General features: G+C 42.5%; 5 protein-coding genes across 5 annotated transcripts; all 5 read left to right on the forward strand.

Annotated features, from left to right (window-relative positions):
- Positions 1-2,022, forward strand: LOC117752185 (sterile alpha motif domain-containing protein 9-like). Its single transcript, XM_034569380.1, has one exon. It carries the CDS (start codon positions 1-3, stop codon positions 2,020-2,022), a length of 2,022 nt encoding a protein of 673 aa, XP_034425271.1.
- Positions 2,023-2,796: 774 nt separating this feature from the next.
- Positions 2,797-5,134, forward strand: LOC117779224 (FACT complex subunit SPT16-like). The gene is made up of 7 exons (XM_034615221.1): positions 2,797-2,925; positions 3,028-3,103; positions 3,260-3,429; positions 3,528-3,657; positions 3,797-3,923; positions 4,015-4,092; positions 4,421-5,134. The coding sequence occupies exons 1-7, from the start codon at positions 2,813-2,815 to the stop codon at positions 4,636-4,638; spliced, it is 912 nt and encodes a 303-aa protein (XP_034471112.1). The 5' UTR covers positions 2,797-2,812; the 3' UTR covers positions 4,639-5,134.
- A 2,197-nt stretch (positions 5,135-7,331) lies between these two features.
- On the forward strand, positions 7,332-10,018 carry LOC117779221 (sterile alpha motif domain-containing protein 9-like). The gene is made up of 2 exons (XM_034615216.1): positions 7,332-7,474; positions 7,839-10,018. The coding sequence occupies exon 2, from the start codon at positions 7,970-7,972 to the stop codon at positions 9,989-9,991; it is 2,022 nt and encodes a 673-aa protein (XP_034471107.1). The 5' UTR covers positions 7,332-7,474; positions 7,839-7,969; the 3' UTR covers positions 9,992-10,018.
- A 746-nt stretch (positions 10,019-10,764) lies between these two features.
- LOC117779225 (FACT complex subunit SPT16-like) lies at positions 10,765-11,416 on the forward strand. Its single transcript, XM_034615222.1, has 3 exons — positions 10,765-10,893; positions 10,996-11,071; positions 11,228-11,416. Exons 1-3 carry the CDS (start codon positions 10,781-10,783, stop codon positions 11,408-11,410), a joined length of 372 nt encoding a protein of 123 aa, XP_034471113.1. The 5' UTR covers positions 10,765-10,780; the 3' UTR covers positions 11,411-11,416.
- A 4,058-nt stretch (positions 11,417-15,474) lies between these two features.
- On the forward strand, positions 15,475-18,170 carry LOC117779222 (sterile alpha motif domain-containing protein 9-like). The gene is made up of 2 exons (XM_034615218.1): positions 15,475-15,626; positions 15,991-18,170. Exon 2 carries the CDS (start codon positions 16,122-16,124, stop codon positions 18,141-18,143), a length of 2,022 nt encoding a protein of 673 aa, XP_034471109.1. The 5' UTR covers positions 15,475-15,626; positions 15,991-16,121; the 3' UTR covers positions 18,144-18,170.

Raw genomic sequence — 18,170 nt, forward strand, 5'->3', positions numbered from 1 at the left:
ATGGAGCGTGGTTCACCAGACACTGAATCCTCTGGTGTTGATAGTGAGATGTCAGGGGAGGAATTGGTTGAGCGCTGGGTTTTGTATATGAATCAAAACCCCAAATCCACCAACACGCAACTGTTCTGTATGTTGGCACTGCTGAAGGCGTATGCTCCTGAGTCCTACCTCCTGATGTCTGAGTGTCAAAAGATTCTTGGCCCACCTGATCCCATCCATGGAGGCCCCCCCTTTGAGGACAGAATGGAGCCTTTTACCATCTTCATCAGGAAATCCAGTCCAAACCCTGGACACGAACATGTATGTATGATTGACCAGGTATCTGCACAATATGCTGTGAAGGTAATGGCTGACTCTGGGATTCCCAGGAGTGCTACAGTGAGCAAAATGATGAACTCACTTTGTGGAGCTCAGGCAGAACCACATGTTCTCCAGTTCATCAAAGATCTGCTGACAAAGAGAGAAATGGGACGGAAAGGCAAAGAGAATTTCTCAAGGTTGGTTGAAGATATACTGGAGCATGAGAGTTTTAACGAAGCTCTTTTTGTCTTGAAGAGAGCGTCAACAATATTCAAAGAGAACGCCGCTTTCCCCCAAGTTGTTTCTCGTCTGTATTACATTGCTGAACTACCATCTGACTATGTAAAAGCTGAAGAATGGGCAAAGAAAGCCATTAAACGAGCTCCAGACATCTCTTACATAGCTGACACTCTTGGGCAGGTTTATAAGAACCGTTTGTTGAGGATGGGTAAGGGACCAGAAGAAATCATGAGCATGGCAGACGAGGCCTTCAGAGCATTTAAAGATGTGGAGAGGAAAGCAGACAATGAAGAGCCCCTAGAGATGGACACAGAAGGTACTGCAAGCATTGCAGCTACTTTCAACAATCGGGGCCTTTTCGGCTTCCTTCAAGTGGCAAAGATCGCCTTTGAAAAACTCAGAGATCAGCAACACAAGACTTCTTTAATCCAAAACAAGAAAATGGAAGTTGAAGACAAGTTTGAATTCTTTGAGTGGTACCTGACCTACTCGAAGCCTGACGAGACAACTTTCGAGCCACCTTACTTCTGGAAGGATGTGGCGATCTGTTACAAACATTACACAACAAGAACAGCAGCTGAATCCACCAGCTTCCCAGGTCTTCTTGACTGTTTGAATCATGGCCTTTTCATGTCAAGGGGGAAAAGGGCCAGATTTCAGGAGGTGGAGAAATCAGGGTTTGATTTAGAGGAAATCCAACGTGAGTTGAAAAACGACTATGAGGAAAATGTTGATGATGTCAAAGTAGCAGAGAGGTACATCCTCTCCAACATCATCTTGAGCAACAGGATGCCGGATTCTCCTCAGCTCACCTCGGTGGAAGAACTCCAAACAATCATTCGGAGATTCTTGGCCACAGAAAGGAGGCATAGAAGTCCAGAGTTCTACCTCTTGGTGCTGCTGTTGTTGTTCCCTGAGGAGCAGCCTCCGGTGGTGCAAGACGAGGATGATGAAGAAGCGGAACAGCCGCCCACAGATGGGCAGCCTGGACAGCTGCCTCTTGACCATGGTTCTGACTCAGACCTACAACAGTATGTCACCTTTATGGAAGAAGCCTATGAAAGGTCCAGTTATGCCAAGTACCTTCGATCCCGTTACCTTTTGCCTCTGTTTTTTCTGGGAAAGGGCTCTGGACTGAGCAAATGGATTCACAAATCACAGCTGGATGCAATTGTGGAACAAACGGTGGACGCTGAGCTGGCGGGTGAAAACGATCCAACTAGTTTGGAGAAACCAAGTCGGATTGAAAACATGTGGAGGAACGGTGACGTGTGGCAAGTGCCGGAAATCCAAAACATCCTTCTCCCGGTCAGGGTTGAGGACAATAAAGTGTTAGTTTGTGCCGGATGGTGGAAAGTAAAGGTTTCAACAGAGGTTGAACCTGAAGATCCAACGTTGAGCACCAGGCTCATCTATCTTGGCTTCAACATTCAGGGTCCTGTCCTCTTCAAAGTGAGCGTCCCTCGTGTGAAGAATGACTGACCAGGAACACTTTGGGATCAAGACCCAGCACAAACACTGGCTTGAGCCGACAGCAGATGATTCAGTTGGGACCAAAGTGATGGAATGACCAACAGATCACCATCGGTATCTTGAAAGCCATGATTCTCGTGACGTTAAAAGTAATTTGCTTTGGGTGTGAAACATTTTTGGATTCATGAAAACTAAGTGTAAGGTTTCTTCTTTTTTTTTTTTTCACTCATTACTCTGAATTATCAGTTTTTTTTGAAGGTGCATGGGTCAAATGTGATTGACATTAATCACATTTGTTGTAATGTGTGGATATTCTTAAGAAAATATGTCTCAATCTTATGTGATAAAGAAATTAAAGACATTTCTCTCAAATACAGCCTACTTGCATATATACATATTGGGGTTGTAAAACTGATTTTGTGGTTGTGTTTAGTATTTACAATAATTTAGTGTTTTCAACATAAGATTATCATCACATGAATTTTAGACAATACCTGCCTGAGTGAGTCCAGCATAGAACTCTTTTTCGTGCAAGCCACCCTGTCCTTACAACAATACAACACTTCTCTCAGTTTGAAATATTGAGCAGCAACATTAACTGCTGCTTTCATAATTAACATACAGTTTAACCAATACCTATTTTAAACAATTTTAATGAAAGATACAATATGTTCCAACTTACAAAGATAAATGTAATGAAACACAACACAATACATTTAGACAAACAGAAGACACATAGCTTACGCCATTGGGACCCCTTCTTCAACAACTGAAAACAGACGACCTGTACGCCGAGCAGATGGAGCGCGAGATGAGGCACAAGCTCAAGTCGGCCTTCAAGAACTTCATCGAGAAGGTGGAGACGCTGACGAAAGAGCAGCTGGAGTTCGAGGTGCCGTTCAGAGACCTGGGGTGAGTGGACGCTGTAACAGTCCGTACAACAGCATGGAGAAAACGTGAAGCGCCATAAGCGGGTGGACTCATTGTTTTTCCGCTGTGCCTCTTTGTTTCCAGGTTCCAGGGCGCCCCCTACAGGAGCACCTGCCTGCTACAGCCCACTTCCAGCTCCCTTGTCAATGTTACTGAATGGGTGAGTGAGAACCTTCAAGAACAATATTCTGTTCTGAAAGTTGAGAAAAAAGTTTAGAAAAATTTTAATCTTAATTAAAGCTGCACAAAAAATGTTGGTTTCATAATTTGTCGTGGTTGAATTGCGTCTTTGATGTTTTTAACTTTTTCCGTTAAGCCGCCGTTTGCCGTGACCCTGGACGAAGTGGAGCTGGTCCACTTTGAGCGTGTGCAGTTCCACCTGAAGAACTTCGACGTGGTCATCGTCTACAAGGACTACAACAAGAAGGTCACCATGATCAACGCCGTGCCCGTCAACTCCCTGGACCCCATCAAGGAGTGGCTCAAGTACGACACCTGACACGACAATGCTCTTATCTTTGAAGGTCTGAGTGACACCTGCCGCTCTGGTTTATGTCGGTTAATGTTTTCTGTCTCTTACTCAGCTCGTGTGACATCAAGTACACGGAGGGAGTCCAGTCGCTGAACTGGACCAAGATCATGAAGACCATCGTGGACGACCCCGAGGGTTTCTTCGAGCAGGGGGGCTGGTCATTCTTAGACCCAGAGGGCGAAGTAAGTTCAGCTCAGTGGAGGAAAAAATTCAGGTTTCATCTGTGGCGGAAACAAATCTCTTCCCAGTTTTTCTCCTGATGTTCTTTAACTCTTCACCGTCTGATTATATCCGCTTCACTGTGTCTCGTCTTTGTCTCAGGGAAGTGGTGGAGAGGAAGATTCAGAATCTGAGATGGAGGATGAAATGTTCAACCCGTCTGCAGATGAAGAAGAGGCAGAGGAGGAGGACAGTGATGAGGATTACAGCTCGGAGACGGAGGACTCGGGTCGGTTTAGTAAACGTTTTCTAAACGTGAAATCTGTAAATCAAGTTGGATCCAATGTCTCTGATACGAGTTGTTAATGTCTTGTGTTTAGCGGAGTACAGTGAATCGCTGGGCAGCGAGGAAGAGAGCGGTAAAGACTGGGACGAGCTGGAGGAAGAGGCCAGGAAAGGTTTGTACCTGCAGCTTATTCCTCCTCAGTCTGTTCGGTCTGAAAAGTAGAATTGACAACATCAAGTTTAACCTGTGAGAGAGAATTGGGATAAAATCGAACCACATACAATATATTTACATATTTGACACCGCATCAAGATCCATGAATTAATCTGAGAAGTTAAGGAAACTGTTGAAAGAAAGTGAGAACAAGTTCCTGGATCCGCCCTCTGACGCAGACCTGAACTCTAACGGGTTCTTCTCTGACCTCACATCCTTCCATCCAGTTAATTATCAACATGCTTCGTAACAACACGTATTGTTAAAATACATCTTGTCACCCTCAGCTGACAAAGAGAGCACCTACGAGGACGAGGACACGTCCAACAGGAAGAGAAAGATCCGGCCGTCAGCTCGGCCGTCAGCTCGGCCGTCCTCCCGCCCGTCCTCCCGGCCATCATCCCGCCCATCATCCCGCCCGTCATCCCGCCCGTCCTCCCGGCCTTCATCCCGCCCGTCATCCCGCCCGTCAGCCTCACCCAGCAAGAAGAAGCGACGGACCTAAATGTCACACAAATACACACACACACACACACACACACACTGCCAAAACCTAGCTGACCCTTGACCCTCCCTCCTACCCCAACTGGCTCTTGTCGCCCGAACACTTCTCTCACACACACACACACACACACACACACACACACACACACACACACACACACACACACACACACACACACACACACGATGTGTATAAAGACGTAGACGGCCCTTATTTTCGTGTTGGTCAGTGAAGTGTCAACGTTGAGGCGGTAAAGAAGGAACCAGCCGGACGGTCGCACACTTCACTCATCAGCTCTTCTCCCTCTTCACTCCTTCCTCCTCCTCTTTTGTTTCCACTTCCCTTCTCCATCCATCCATCTATCAGGGTTTCATGTTTGTGTGCAAGTGTGTGTGTGCGCGTGTTTAAATGGGTTTTTAATTGCAAGCATTGTTTATTTTTTTGTTTAAAAAAAAATAAGTTTCTTAACTAATGAATAAAAAGAGATGAGACCTGACCGATCCTCTGCCAAGTGTTTTATATAAAAACTGAGATCCCCTCTCCTCCTCCTCCTCGTCTTCACTTCACCTTCCAGCCATGTTTTCTTCTGTGTTCGTTCAATTGTGGTAATTAAATGGAACATTTTTCAGTTTGGGTTTTTTTTGACGGGGGGGGCAGACACACATTTTCTGATAATTCTTATTTGAACGGGTTTGTAAACGTTTGCAGACGGAAACACAAACTGTCTCCTTCGCTCTTCTCCTCTGTCCCTTTTTCTTTTTGTTCATTCTGAGTAGATGTACTGTTAATTCTGAAAAACCTGTTTTTGTTTTTGTAATAAAATGAAATGGAATTGTAGTTTTCAATGGTCTGGTTCCTCTTTCAGTGCCGCAGCATGTTTATCTGTTTCCTCTCCTCTTGACAAGGCGTCAGGAAAACCGTTTTCACACATGACACCCGGGAAAAATCCGGAGAATTGACTAATAACCAGAGTCAAACCTTCAACTTAAAAATCTGTACATACAACGGTACCTTCTGAAGTAAGATTTGAAATGCCTAGAAGTTTGCCTAAGATTCAATCCTAAAAGAGGTTAAAGATTTATAAACTCAGTGCATATGATTTCTATGCAGCCACATTTGAGAAACAGAAATTGACACTACTCAATTCAATTTTATTTGTATAGCGTCCAAATCATAATATACATTATCTCAAGGTTCTTTACATAGAAGGTCAAGACCTTAAAGATTATAGAGAAACCAACAGTTCCCACAATGAGCAGCGACTGGACAGAAAAAACTCATTTACGGGAAGAAACCTCTAGAACCAGAGTCAGTGTGGTCCGACTGGTTGGTGAGCAGAGAAACGAGAGAGACAAAGAGAGAGAAAGCGAAAGAGACAGACGGACAAAGAGAGAGAGAGCTCTGGATCATCCAGTTCTTGATGTTCTTGACACTTTCCTGACAATCGAAACTAGTGACGTCAGTTCAGAAAGATCCATCATGAAAAGTTGTCCAAACGTAGATGTGGTAATCCAGGTGGTTCAGTAGTTTCTGTGCTCGACAATGTATCTGTCTCACTCATGGGGAGGAGGTGGTGGATAATTCACAAGTACATACACGTTACAAAGAAGGTTGAGTTCTTTCTGTGGGTGACGCTGCAGGAAAGGTTGGGTGATTTGTTGTGTTTTTTTCCGCAGGTGGAGACGAGACTACGTGGCGTGACCGATTTTAATGTCAGCTGGCGAAGTGACAAAAGTGGACTCGTCTTCCAACGTCAAACGTCTCTGGAGGTCACTGATAAGACGGGGGGGGGGGGAGACAAAAAATGTCGGTTGTGAAATTAAAACTGTTTCATAATCATTTAACATTTACAAAGTTTCTTATACCACAAAAATACTGTAAACTGTTTTAAACAGCTCCTTATATTCGATGTACACATGCACCGTGTCCTGTTGTGTCACTGATGATGAATGTATCCTCTTGAAACTTTAAAATATTCTAATCTGCTTTAGATGATATGTTCATATCTACATTATGTCCTTTGGATGATAGACGAGGACTTTATAGGCTACACGCAACTTTCAATGTTTGCTATATAATGCGTATTTATTTCGTAAAAAGAAATGCTGTTTTGGGTTTAGATCATTTCACAATAAACTGAACAGTTTCAGAATGATGCTGTGTTTGACCGTTTACAGGAATTGAACTACAGTTTCATTTCCAGGTAAATGTACCTTGTAGGTAAGGTGGCATCTGGTCAGTCAAGCTTTTGAAACGAGTTCTAGTGACGCAGTCGACAACTCATCTGCTGTGGTTAATATGCTGGATCACAAAGGAGGCATGAAACTATGAACAGAATGCAGGGGGAGTGGCTCCACAATGTTTATAAGTTTCATCCCCGTGGATCTGCAGTCAAACACAGCAGCTGGATCTCAACCAGGTAAAAAGATTTGCATTAACGTTTGTTGATTCTTTTTCATTGATTTTTCTGATGTAGAAAATTTGTTGGTATCTTACTGGAGCTTTTCCAACATGTTCTTTTTTTTTTTTTTATAAATTAAACTGTTTATATATTTTTATATTTATATTTATATTTTTGTATCTTTGGGGGTGTAATATTTAATTCTATATATTCAGCCAAATATATTTGGGCATAAATTAAACTATATCATCAGCATAAATTGTTGATGCATGTCAGTGAGCTACATTTTTAAATGACACAGAATCCCTCATCATACAGGGTTTATAAGTTTATAAGTTGCTGATTATAAGTCGCTGATCTTTCTTTTAATAGATCGGCTGTAAAACATCAAGAACAACAACTGGGTTTCCAGGCTGTTGACAACATCTCTTGCTGGTGAGTCACTGCAAGTCTCTAATTAGAAAAGTTAATTAACTGGAACAAGCTGTTAATTCTGCCCTTACACACGAGGCTAAAGTAACAGCTAAATGCTAACATGCTACTTTTAGGAATTATAATGTTCCCCATGTTCATTGTCTTGGTTTAGCATGTTAGCATTCTCCAATTAGCACAAAACACAAAGTACCGCTGAGCATGAGGGGAATGTTGTGATTAAGATTAAAAATTAAAACTTGTCTTACTCTCGTAAGTCCATTTCACCCATTAAAGTTTATATATTATATAATGATTACAATGTGCTATATAAATTATTGTGTGTTTTAAAATGAGATGAATACAAACTGTGTTCTCTCCTCCTCAGGTATTTAAATGCTGCTGCACTGACCCGTTAAACCAGAACCAGAGGAATTACAAAAGATTCTTGGCTCACTCCAACCACAACAATATTTGTGTAACACAATATTTCGCTTCACAATAAGATAAAGCACCATAATGGAGCGTGGTTCACCAGACACTGAATCCTCTGGTGCTGATAGTGAGATGTCAGTGGAGGAATTGGTTGAGCGCTGGGTTTTGTATATGAACCAAAACCCCAAATCCACCAACACGCAACTGTTCTGTATGTTGGCACTGCTGAAGGCGTATGCTCCTGAGTCCTACCTCCTGATGTCTGAGTGTCAAAAGATTCTTGGCCCACCTGATCCCATCCATGGAGGCCCCCCCTTTGAGGACAGAATGGAGCCTTTTACCTTCTTCATCAGGAAATCCAGTCCAAACCCTGGACACGAACATGTATGTATGATTGACCAGGTATCTGCACAATGTGCTGTGAAGGTAATGGCTGACTCTGGGATTCCCAGGAGTGCTACAGTGACCCAAATGATGAACTCACTTTGTGGAGCTCAGGCAGAACCACATGTTCTCCAGTTCATCAAAGATCTGCTGACAAAGAGAAAAATGGGACAGAAAGGCAAAGAGAATTTCTCAAGGTGGGTTGAAGATATACTGGAGCATGAGAGTTTTAACGAAGCTCTTTTTGTCTTGAAGAGAGCGTCAACAATATTCAAAGAGAACGCCGCTTTCCCCCAAGTTGTTTCTCGTCTGTATTGCATTGATAAAAAAACATCTGACTATAAAAAAGCTGAAGAATGGGCAATGGAAGCCATTAAACGAGCTCCAGACATCTCTTACATAGCTGACACTCTTGGGCAGGTTTATAAACGCCGTTTGTTGAGGATGGGTAAGGGACCAGGAGAAATCATGAGCATGGCAGACGAGGCCTTCAGAGCATTTAAAGATGTGGAGAGGAAAGCAGACAAGGAAGAGCCCCCACAGATGGACACAGAAGGTACTGCAAGCATTGCAGCTACTTTCAACAATCGGGGCCTTTTCGGCTTCCTTCAAGTGGCAAAGATCGCCCTTGAAAAACTCAGTGATCAGCAACACAAGGCTTCTTTAATCCAAAACAAGAAAATGGAAGTTAAAGCCAAGTTTGAATTCTTTGAGTGGTACCTGACCTACTCGAAGCCCGACGAGACAACTTTAGAGCCACCTTTCTTCTGGGAGGTTGTGGCGATCTGTTACAAACATTACACAACAAGAACAGCAGCTGAATCCACCAGCTTCCCAGGTCTTCTTGACTGTTTGAATCATGGCCTTTTCAGGTCAAGGGGGAAAAGGGCAGGATTTCAGGAGGAGGAGAAATCAGGGTTTGATTTAGAGGAAATCCAACGTGAGTTGAAAAACGACTATGAGGAAAATGTTGATGATGTCAAAGTAGCAGAGAGGTACATCCTCTCCAACATCATCTTGAGCAACAGGATGCCGGATTCTCCTCAGCTCACCTCGGTGGAAGAACTCCAAACAATCATTCAGAGATTCTTGGCCACAGAAAGGAGGCATAGAAGTCCAGAGTTCTACCTCTTGGTGCTGCTGTTGTTGTTCCCTGAGGAGCAGCCTCCGGTGGTGCAAGACGAGGATGATGAAGAAGCGGAACAGCCGCCCACAGATGGGCAGCCTGGACAGCTGCCTCTTGACCATGGTTCTCACTCAGACCTACAACAGTATGTCACCTTTATGGAAGAAGCCTATGAAAGGTCCAGTTATGCCAAGTACCTTCGATCCCGTTACCTTTTGCCTCTGTTTTTTCTGGGAAAGGGCTCTGGACTGAGCAAATGGATTCACAAATCACAGCTGGATGCAATTGTGGAACAAACGGTGGACGCTGAGCTGGCGGGTGAAAACGATCCAACTAGTTTGGAGAAACCAAGTCGGATTGAAAACATGTGGAGGAACGGTGACGTGTGGCAAGTGCCGGAAATCCAAAACATCCTTCTCCCGGTCAGGGTTGAGGACAATAAAGTGTTAGTTTGTGCCGGATGGTGGAAAGTAAAGGTTTCAACAGAGGTTGAACCTGAAGATCCAACGTTGAGTGCCAGGCTCATCTATCTTGGCTTCAACATTCAGGGTCCTGTCCTCTTCAAAGTGAGCGTCCCTCGTGTGAACAATGACTGACCAGGAACACTTTGGGATCAAGACCCAGCACAAACACTGGCTTGAGCCGACAGCAGATGATTCAGTTGGGACCAAAGTGATGGAATGACCAACAGATCACCATCGGTATCTTGAAAGCCATGATTCTCGTGACGTTAAAAGTAATTTGCTTTGGGTGTGAAACATTTTTGGATTCATGAAAACTAAGTGTAAGGTTTCTTCTTTTTTTTTTTTTCACTCATTACTCTGAATTATCAGTTTTTTTTAAGGTGCATGGGTCAAATGTGATTGACATTAATCACATTTGTTGTAATGTGTGGATATTCTTAAGAAAATATGTCTCAATCTTATGTGATAAAGAAATTAAAGACATTTCTCTCAAACACAGCCTACTTGCATATATACATATTGGGGTTGTAAAACTGATTTTGTGGTTGTGTTTAGTATTTACAATAATTTAGTGTTTTCAACATAAGATTATCATCACATGAATTTTAGACAATACCTGCCTGAGTGAGTCCAGCATAGAACTCTTTTTCGTGCAAGCCACCCTGTCCTTACAACAATACAACACTTCTCTCAGTTTGAAATATTGAGCAGCAACATTAACTGCTGCTTTCATAATTAACATACACTTTAACCAATACCTATTTTAAACAATTTTAATGAAAGATACAATATGTTCCAACTTACTAAGATAAATGTAATGAAACACAACACAATACATTTAGACAAACAGAAGACACATAGCTTACGCCATTGGGACCCCTTCTTCAACAACTGAAAACAGACGACCTGTACGCCGAGCAGATGGAGCGCGAGATGAGGCACAAGCTCAAGTCGGCCTTCAAGAACTTCATCGAGAAGGTGGAGACGCTGACGAAAGAGCAGCTGGAGTTCGAGGTGCCGTTCAGAGACCTGGGGTGAGTGGACGCTGTAACAGTCCGTACAACAGCATGGAGAAAACGTGAAGCGCCATAAGCGGGTGGACTCATTGTTTTTTCGCTGTGCCTCTTTGTTTCCAGGTTCCAGGGCGCCCCCTACAGGAGCACCTGCCTGCTACAGCCCACTTCCAGCTCCCTTGTCAATGTTACTGAATGGGTGAGTGAGAACCTTCAAGAACAATATTCTGTTCTGAAAGTTGAGAAAAAAGTTTAGAAAAATTTTAATCTTAATTAAAGCTGCACAAAAAATGTTGGTTTCATAATTTGTCGTGGTTGAATTGCGTCTTTGATGTTTTTAACTTTTTCCGTTAAGCCGCCGTTTGCCGTGACCCTGGACGAAGTGGAGCTGGTCCACTTTGAGCGTGTGCAGTTCCACCTGAAGAACTTCGACGTGGTCATCGTCTACAAGGACTACAACAAGAAGGTCACCATGATCAACGCCGTGCCCGTCAACTCCCTGGACCCCATCAAGGAGTGGCTCAAGTACGACACCTGACACGACAATGCTCTAACGGGTTCTTCTCTGACCTCACATCCTTCCATCCAGTTAATTATCAACATGCTTCGTAACAACACTTATTGTTAAAACACATCTTGTCACCCTCAGCTGACAAAGAGAGCACCTACGAGGACGAGGACACGTACAACAGGAGGAGAAAGATCCGGCCGTCAGCTCGGCCGTCCTCCCGCCCGTCCTCCCGTCATCCCGCCCGTCAGCCTCACCCAGCAAGAAGTTTTTTTTGACGGGGGGGGGCAGACACACATTTTCTGATAATTCTTATTTGAACGGGTTTGTAAACGTTTGCAGACGGAAACACAAACTGTCTCCTTCGCTCTTCTCCTCTGTCCCTTTTTCTTTTTGTTCATTCTGAGTAGATGTACTGTTAATTCTGAAAAACCTGTTTTTGTTATAAAATGAAATGGAATTGTAGTTTTCAATGGTCTGGTTCCTCTTTCAGTGCCGCAGCATGTTTATCTGTTTCCTCTCCTCTTGACAAGGCGTCAGGAAAACCGTTTTCACACATGACACCCGGGAAAAATCCGGAGAATTGACTAATAACCAGAGCCAAACCTTCAACTTAAAAATCTGTACATACAACGGTACCTTCTGAAGTAAGATTTGAAATGCCTAGAAGTTTGCCTAAGATTCAATCCTAAAAGAGGTTAAAGATTTATAAACTCAGTGCATATGATTTCTATGCAGCCACATTTGAGAAACAGAAATTGACACTTCTCAATTCAATTTTATTTGTATAGCGTCCAAATCATAATATACATTATCTCAAGGTTCTTTACCTAGAAGGTCAAGACGTTTCAAAATCATTTAACATTTACAAAGTTTCTTATACCACAAAAATACTGTAAACAGTTTTAAACAGCTCCTTATATTCGATGTACACATGCACCGTGTCCTGTTGTGTCACTGATGATGAATGTATCCTCTTGAAACTTTAAAATATTCTAATCTGCTTTAGATAATATGTTCATATCTATATGATGTCCTTTGGATGATAGACGACGACTTTATAGGTTACACGCAACTTTCAATGTTTGCTATATAATGCGTATTTATTTAGTAAAAAGAAATGCTGTTTTGGGTTTAGATCATTTCACAATAAACTGAACAGTTTCAGAATGATGCTGTGTTCGACCGTTTACAGCAGAGGTAGCCAACACGGTGCCCGTGGGCACCTGGTCGCCCGCAGGGACCCCGCGAGTCGCCCGCAAGGCATGCTCTAAATTAAAAAAAGAAAAAGAAAAAAAAAAGGAAAAATGAAGAAAAAAAAGAAAAACTGAAATTTGAAATTAAAAAAAAAGTCAAACCGCCATCTCACTCTATGCTGAGACAAGCTAGCGGGAGCAGCAACGATGGCGAGCTAGATGTGTTTTTTACCCCCAAACTAAAGAAAACATGGTAGAAAAGCGAAAGAAAACATACTATTTTCATAATGATTGGGAGGAAGAGTTATTTTTTACGACAGTGAAAGAAAAATGTGTGTGTCTCATTTGCGGGGCAACTGTTGCGACGGCAAAGCAGCACAATGTGGAGCAGTGGTCGCCAACCCGTCGATCTGCCAGTCTTCACTGTCGATCCCCGAACTCTCTGGACTCACTGGCTGTCGTCGCACCGCAGATCAGCTGTGTGTCGGTTGTCTGTGTGTCGGTTGTCTGTTGTTCACACGCGCTGTGTGTCCGCTACTGGCGTCTGAGCTGCAGGTTTATCTCCTGCATTTCCTTCAATACAAGTCGGATTATGTAGGAGACTAGATGTCAGGACTCTCCGGTCTGAAGACGAGCATCTTCCGGTCTGTGGATAACAATCAAAGTCCCGTTGGAACAAATCAGTGGATTCAGAAGGTGAAACGCTGGAGTGCTTTTACTTTGAAACGGGTTCGGAAAGTGTTGTAAATACATTTGTGTCATAGACAGATAAACATTTTGGTTCACAGCAGAATAAACAGAGAAGATGATCTTTCAACTGAGTTTTAATGTTTATCTGATGAATTTATGTCACAAACAAATGGTTGCAACACTTTCTGTAAGCCTTTTCAAAATAAAAGCACTCCAGAGTTTGTTAATGATATCCATTCCCTTCTTTAAAAAGGTTTTTTTATTGTGAAATATTTGCAGGAGCGGAAAGATGCACGGCTTCATACTGTGTAGTACTGGTATTTATTGGAGTACAAGTGACTTCTTTCATACAAGGAAATTATCCTATTTTTGGCCATATTCAAATCAAAGCCTACATGTAAAACATTGTGCTGCAGGAGCAGCTCCTCTGCAGAACATGATGTGGAACTGAGAAGCTACATATTTTGCATTGTAAATATGAATTGATATTAATTTGAATATTGTCATTGAATAGAAAAAGTTGCACAACGGCCTCTCTTTGTGTATATTTATTTCTTGTACATTCAGCCTTTAACAGAAATTGTAAAAAATAATAAATAGGACCCTCCTAAGTGGGTTTTTTGGAAGATATCAGGGTTTTAGATCTCGGCTTACGTTTGGAATTAAAAAATGCTCTTGGGCTCGAAAAGGTTGGTGACCACTGGCTTAGAGGAACTGAACTACAGTTTCATTTCCGGGTAAAAATACCATGTAGATAAGGTGGCATCTGGTCAGTCACGCTTTTGAAACGAGTTCTAGTGACGCAGTCGACAACTCATCTGCTGTGGTTAATATGCTGTATCACAAAGGAGCATGAAACTATGAACAGGATGCAGGGGGAGTGGCTCCACAATGTTTATAAGTTCCATCCCCGTGGATATGAAGTCAAACACAGCAGCTGGATCTCAATCAGGTAAAAAGATTTGCATTAACGTTTGTTGATTCTTTTTCATTGATTTTTCTGATGTAGAAAATTTGTTGGTATCTTACTGGAGCTTGTCCAACATGTTCTTTTTTTTTTTTATGAATTAAACTGTGTATTACGGAAGCGTATTGCATTCACTTGAAAAAAAAAAGTTCTGTTCTTCTGAGATAACTAACTCGGAAATTCCGAGATAAGTTCTGTTTTTCTGTAGTTCTGTAGTTCTGAAAAAAAATTAATTAGAAAAACAGAGCCTTTTTACCTGCTTTTATTTTGAAAGTGAAGTTCCTGTATAGACGCAGACTTACTGTTATGAATCTGTAACTTCACAAAGGAAAGTTTGATGTTTCGCGACCCTCCGAAGAGCCACAATCTCTTACGGTGTTGTTTAGTTGTGTAGTTTCAAATAAACCTGAAAACATCAGGTGAAAGTCTCGACCATCTTTCGGGGATATGCTGCAGATAGATAAAGGATAGTTTTCATTTTTGTCCATAATTCAAATATTTCGTTTGTTAGTGTAAGCTATTTTATTTAGTGGCTTTATTATGGAAGATTGATGTGTAGTTCCTGTGATAAGCAGGGTGTTGGTTGGGACTCTTGTTTTGAAAGGGGTTCTAACGGAGGAGGCTTCTGTCCATAGAGAAGTTCTGAAGTGTGAAGGAAAGGAACCGGGTGTGATTCCTGAGGCCTGTGACAGAATAACAGAACAACACGCTCGGCTGCATCAGTCTGTTGTGGTTCATGTTATTTGTACAGAAGGAGAGTCTGACGGGTTGAAGCGACGCTGTACGTCATGGCGCTGAGACAAGACATCGTGCCAAACACTAGACTGTCTAAGAGCAGCAGCTACATGCAGCTGAACGAGGGCTCTGTGCGGAACGTGCGTGCAACATGTAGCTTCATCAAAACACTAGATTACAATTATCTATTGCGTATATTAGCGCCATGACGTATAGCGTCTATACAGGAACTTCATTTTCAAAATAAAAGCATGTAAAAAAAGCTCTGTTTTTCTAATTAATATTTTTTCCTGTTTTTCCGAGATAATTATCTCGGAAAAACAGAACTTTTTTTTTTTCTCAAGTGAATGCAATACGCTTCCGTAGTTTATATATTTTTATATTTATATTTATATTTTTGTATCTTTGGGGGCGTAATATTTAATTATATATATTCAGCCAAATATATTTGGGCATAAATTAAACTATATCATCAGCATAAATTGTTGATGCATGTCAGTGAGCTACATTTTTAAATGACACAGAATCCCTCATCATACAGGGTTTATAAGTTTATAAGTTGCTGATTATAAGTCGCTGATCTTTCTTTTAATAGATCGGCTGTAAAACATCAAGAACAACAACTGGGTTTCCAGGCTGTTGACAACATCTCTTGCTGGTGAGTCACTGCAAGTCTCTAATTAGAAAAGTTAATTAACTGGAACAAGCTGTTAATTCTGCCCTTACACACGAGGCTAAAGTAACAGCTAAATGCTAACATGCTACTTTTAGGAATTATAATGTTCCCCATGTTCATTGTCTTGGTTTAGCATGTTAGCATTCTCCAATTAGCACAAAACACAAAGTACCGCTGAGGATGAGGGGAATGTTGTGATTAAGATTAAAAATTAAAACTTGTCTTACTCTCGTAAGTCCATTTCACCCATTAAAGTTTATATATTATATAATGATTACAATGTGCTATATAAATTATTGTGTGTTTTAAAATGAGATGAATACAAACTGTGTTCTCTCCTCCTCAGGTATTTAAATGCTGCTGCACTGACCCGTTAAACCAGAACCAGAGGAATTACAAAAGATTCTTGGCTCACTCCAACCACAACAATATTTGTGTAACACAATATTTCGCTTCACAATAAGATAAAGCACCATAATGGAGCGTGGTTCACCAGACACTGAATCCTCTGGTGCTGATAGTGAGATGTCAGTGGAGGAATTGGTTGAGCGCTGGGTTTTGTATATGAATCAAAACCCCAAATCCACCAACACGCAACTGTTCTGTATGTTGGCACTGCTGAAGGCGTATGCTCCTGAGTCCTACCTCCTGATGTCTGAGTGTCAAAAGATTCTTGGCCCACCTGATCCCATCCATGGAGGCCCCCCCTTTGAGGACAGAATGGAGCCTTTTACCATCTTCATCAGGAAATCCAGTCCAAACCCTGGACACGAACATGTATGTATGATTGACCAGGTATCTGCACAATGTGCTGTGAAGGTAATGGCTGACTCTGGGATTCCCAGGAGTGCTACAGTGAGCAAAATGATGAACTCACTTTGTGGAGCTCAGGCAGAACCACATGTTCTCCAGTTCATCAAAGATCTGCTGACAAAGAGAGAAATGGGACGGAAAGGCAAAGAGAATTTCTCAAGGTTGGTTGAAGATATACTGGAGCATGAGAGTTTTAACGAAGCTCTTTGTGTCTTGAAGAGAGCGTCAACAATATTCAAAGAGAACGCCGCTTTCCCCCAAGTTGTTTCTCGTCTGTATTACATTGCTAAAGAACCATCTGACTATGTAAAAGCTGAAGAATGGGCAAAGAGAGCCATTAAACGAGCTCCAGACATCTCTTACATAGCTGACACTCTTGGGCAGGTTTATAAGAACCGTTTGTTGAAGATGGGTAAGGGACCAGGAGAAATCATGAGCATGGCAGACGAGGCCTTCAGAGCATTTAAAGATGTGGAGAGGAAAGCAGACAAGGAAGAGCCCCCACAGATGGACACAGAAGGTACTGCAAGCTTTGCAGATACTTTCAACAATCGGGGCCTTTTCGGCTTCCTTCAAGTGGCAAAGATCGCCCTTGAAAAACTCAGTGATCAGCAACACAAGGCTTCTTTAATCCAAAACAATATAATGGAAGTTGAAGACAAGTTTGAATTCTTTGAGTGGTACCTGACCTACTCGAAGCCTGACGAGACAACTTTCGAGCCACCTTACTTCTGGAAGGATGTGGCACTCTGTTACAAACATTACACAACAAGAACAGCAGCTGAATCCACCAGCTTCCCAGGTCTTCTTGACTGTTTGAATCATGGCCTTTTCAGGTCAAGGGGGAAAAGGGCCAGATTTCAGGAGGAGGAGAAATCAGGGTTTGATTTAGAGGAAATCCAACGTGAGTTGAAAAACGACTATGAGGAAAATGTTGATGATGTCAAAGTAGCAGAGAGGTACATCCTCTCCAACATCATCTTGAGCAACAGGATGCCGGATTCTCCTCAGCTCACCTCGGTGGAAGAACTCCAAACAATCATTCGGAGATTCTTGGACACAGAAAGGAGGGATAGAAGTCCAGAGTTCTACCTCTTGGTGCTGCTGTTGTTGTTCCCTGAGGAGCAGCCTCCGGTGGTGCAAGACGAGGATGATGAAGAAGCGGAACAGCCGCCCACAGATGGGCAGCCTGGACAGCTGCCTCTTGACCATGGTTCTGACTCAGACCTACAACAGTATGTCACCTTTATGGAAGAAGCCTATGAAAGGTCCAGTTATGCCAAGTACCTTCGATCCCGTTACCTTTTGCCTCTGTTTTTTCTGGGAAAGGGCTCTGGACTGAGCAAATGGATTCACAAATCACAGCTGGATGCAATTGTGGAACAAACGGTGGACGCTGAGCTGGCGGGTGAACACGATCCAACTAGTTTGGAGAAAACACGTCGGATTGAAAACATGTGGAGGAACGGTGACGTGTGGCTAGTGCCGGAAATCCAAAACATCCTTCTCCCGGTCAGGGTTGAGGACAATAAAGTGGTTGTTTGTGCCGGAGGGTGGAAAGTAAAGGTTTCAACAGAGGTTGAACCTGAAGATCCAACGTTGAGCACCAGGCTCATCTATCTTGGCTTCAACATTCAGGGTCCTGTCCTCTTCGAAGTGAGCGTCCCTCGTGTGAACAATGACTGACCAGGAACACTTTGGGATCAAGACCCA

Source organism: Hippoglossus hippoglossus, chromosome 18, assembly GCF_009819705.1.
Source record: "Hippoglossus hippoglossus isolate fHipHip1 chromosome 18, fHipHip1.pri, whole genome shotgun sequence".
NCBI classification, from domain to species: Eukaryota; Metazoa; Chordata; class Actinopteri; order Pleuronectiformes; family Pleuronectidae; genus Hippoglossus; species Hippoglossus hippoglossus.

Coding starts and splice junctions, on each gene's coding strand:
- LOC117752185 (XM_034569380.1), top strand. CDS start 1: ATGGAGCGTGGTTCACCAGACACTGAATCCTCTGGTGTTGATAGTGAG.
- LOC117779224 (XM_034615221.1), top strand. CDS start 2,813: ATGGAGCGCGAGATGAGGCACAAGCTCAAGTCGGCCTTCAAGAACTTC. Junction 2,926..3,027: donor GTGCCGTTCAGAGACCTGGG/GTGAGTGGACGC, acceptor CTTTGTTTCCAG/GTTCCAGGGCGCCCCCTACA. Junction 4,093..4,420: donor GGAGGAAGAGGCCAGGAAAG/GTTTGTACCTGC, acceptor TGTCACCCTCAG/CTGACAAAGAGAGCACCTAC.
- LOC117779221 (XM_034615216.1), top strand. CDS start 7,970: ATGGAGCGTGGTTCACCAGACACTGAATCCTCTGGTGCTGATAGTGAG.
- LOC117779225 (XM_034615222.1), top strand. CDS start 10,781: ATGGAGCGCGAGATGAGGCACAAGCTCAAGTCGGCCTTCAAGAACTTC. Junction 10,894..10,995: donor GTGCCGTTCAGAGACCTGGG/GTGAGTGGACGC, acceptor CTTTGTTTCCAG/GTTCCAGGGCGCCCCCTACA. Junction 11,072..11,227: donor TTGTCAATGTTACTGAATGG/GTGAGTGAGAAC, acceptor TTTTCCGTTAAG/CCGCCGTTTGCCGTGACCCT.
- LOC117779222 (XM_034615218.1), top strand. CDS start 16,122: ATGGAGCGTGGTTCACCAGACACTGAATCCTCTGGTGCTGATAGTGAG.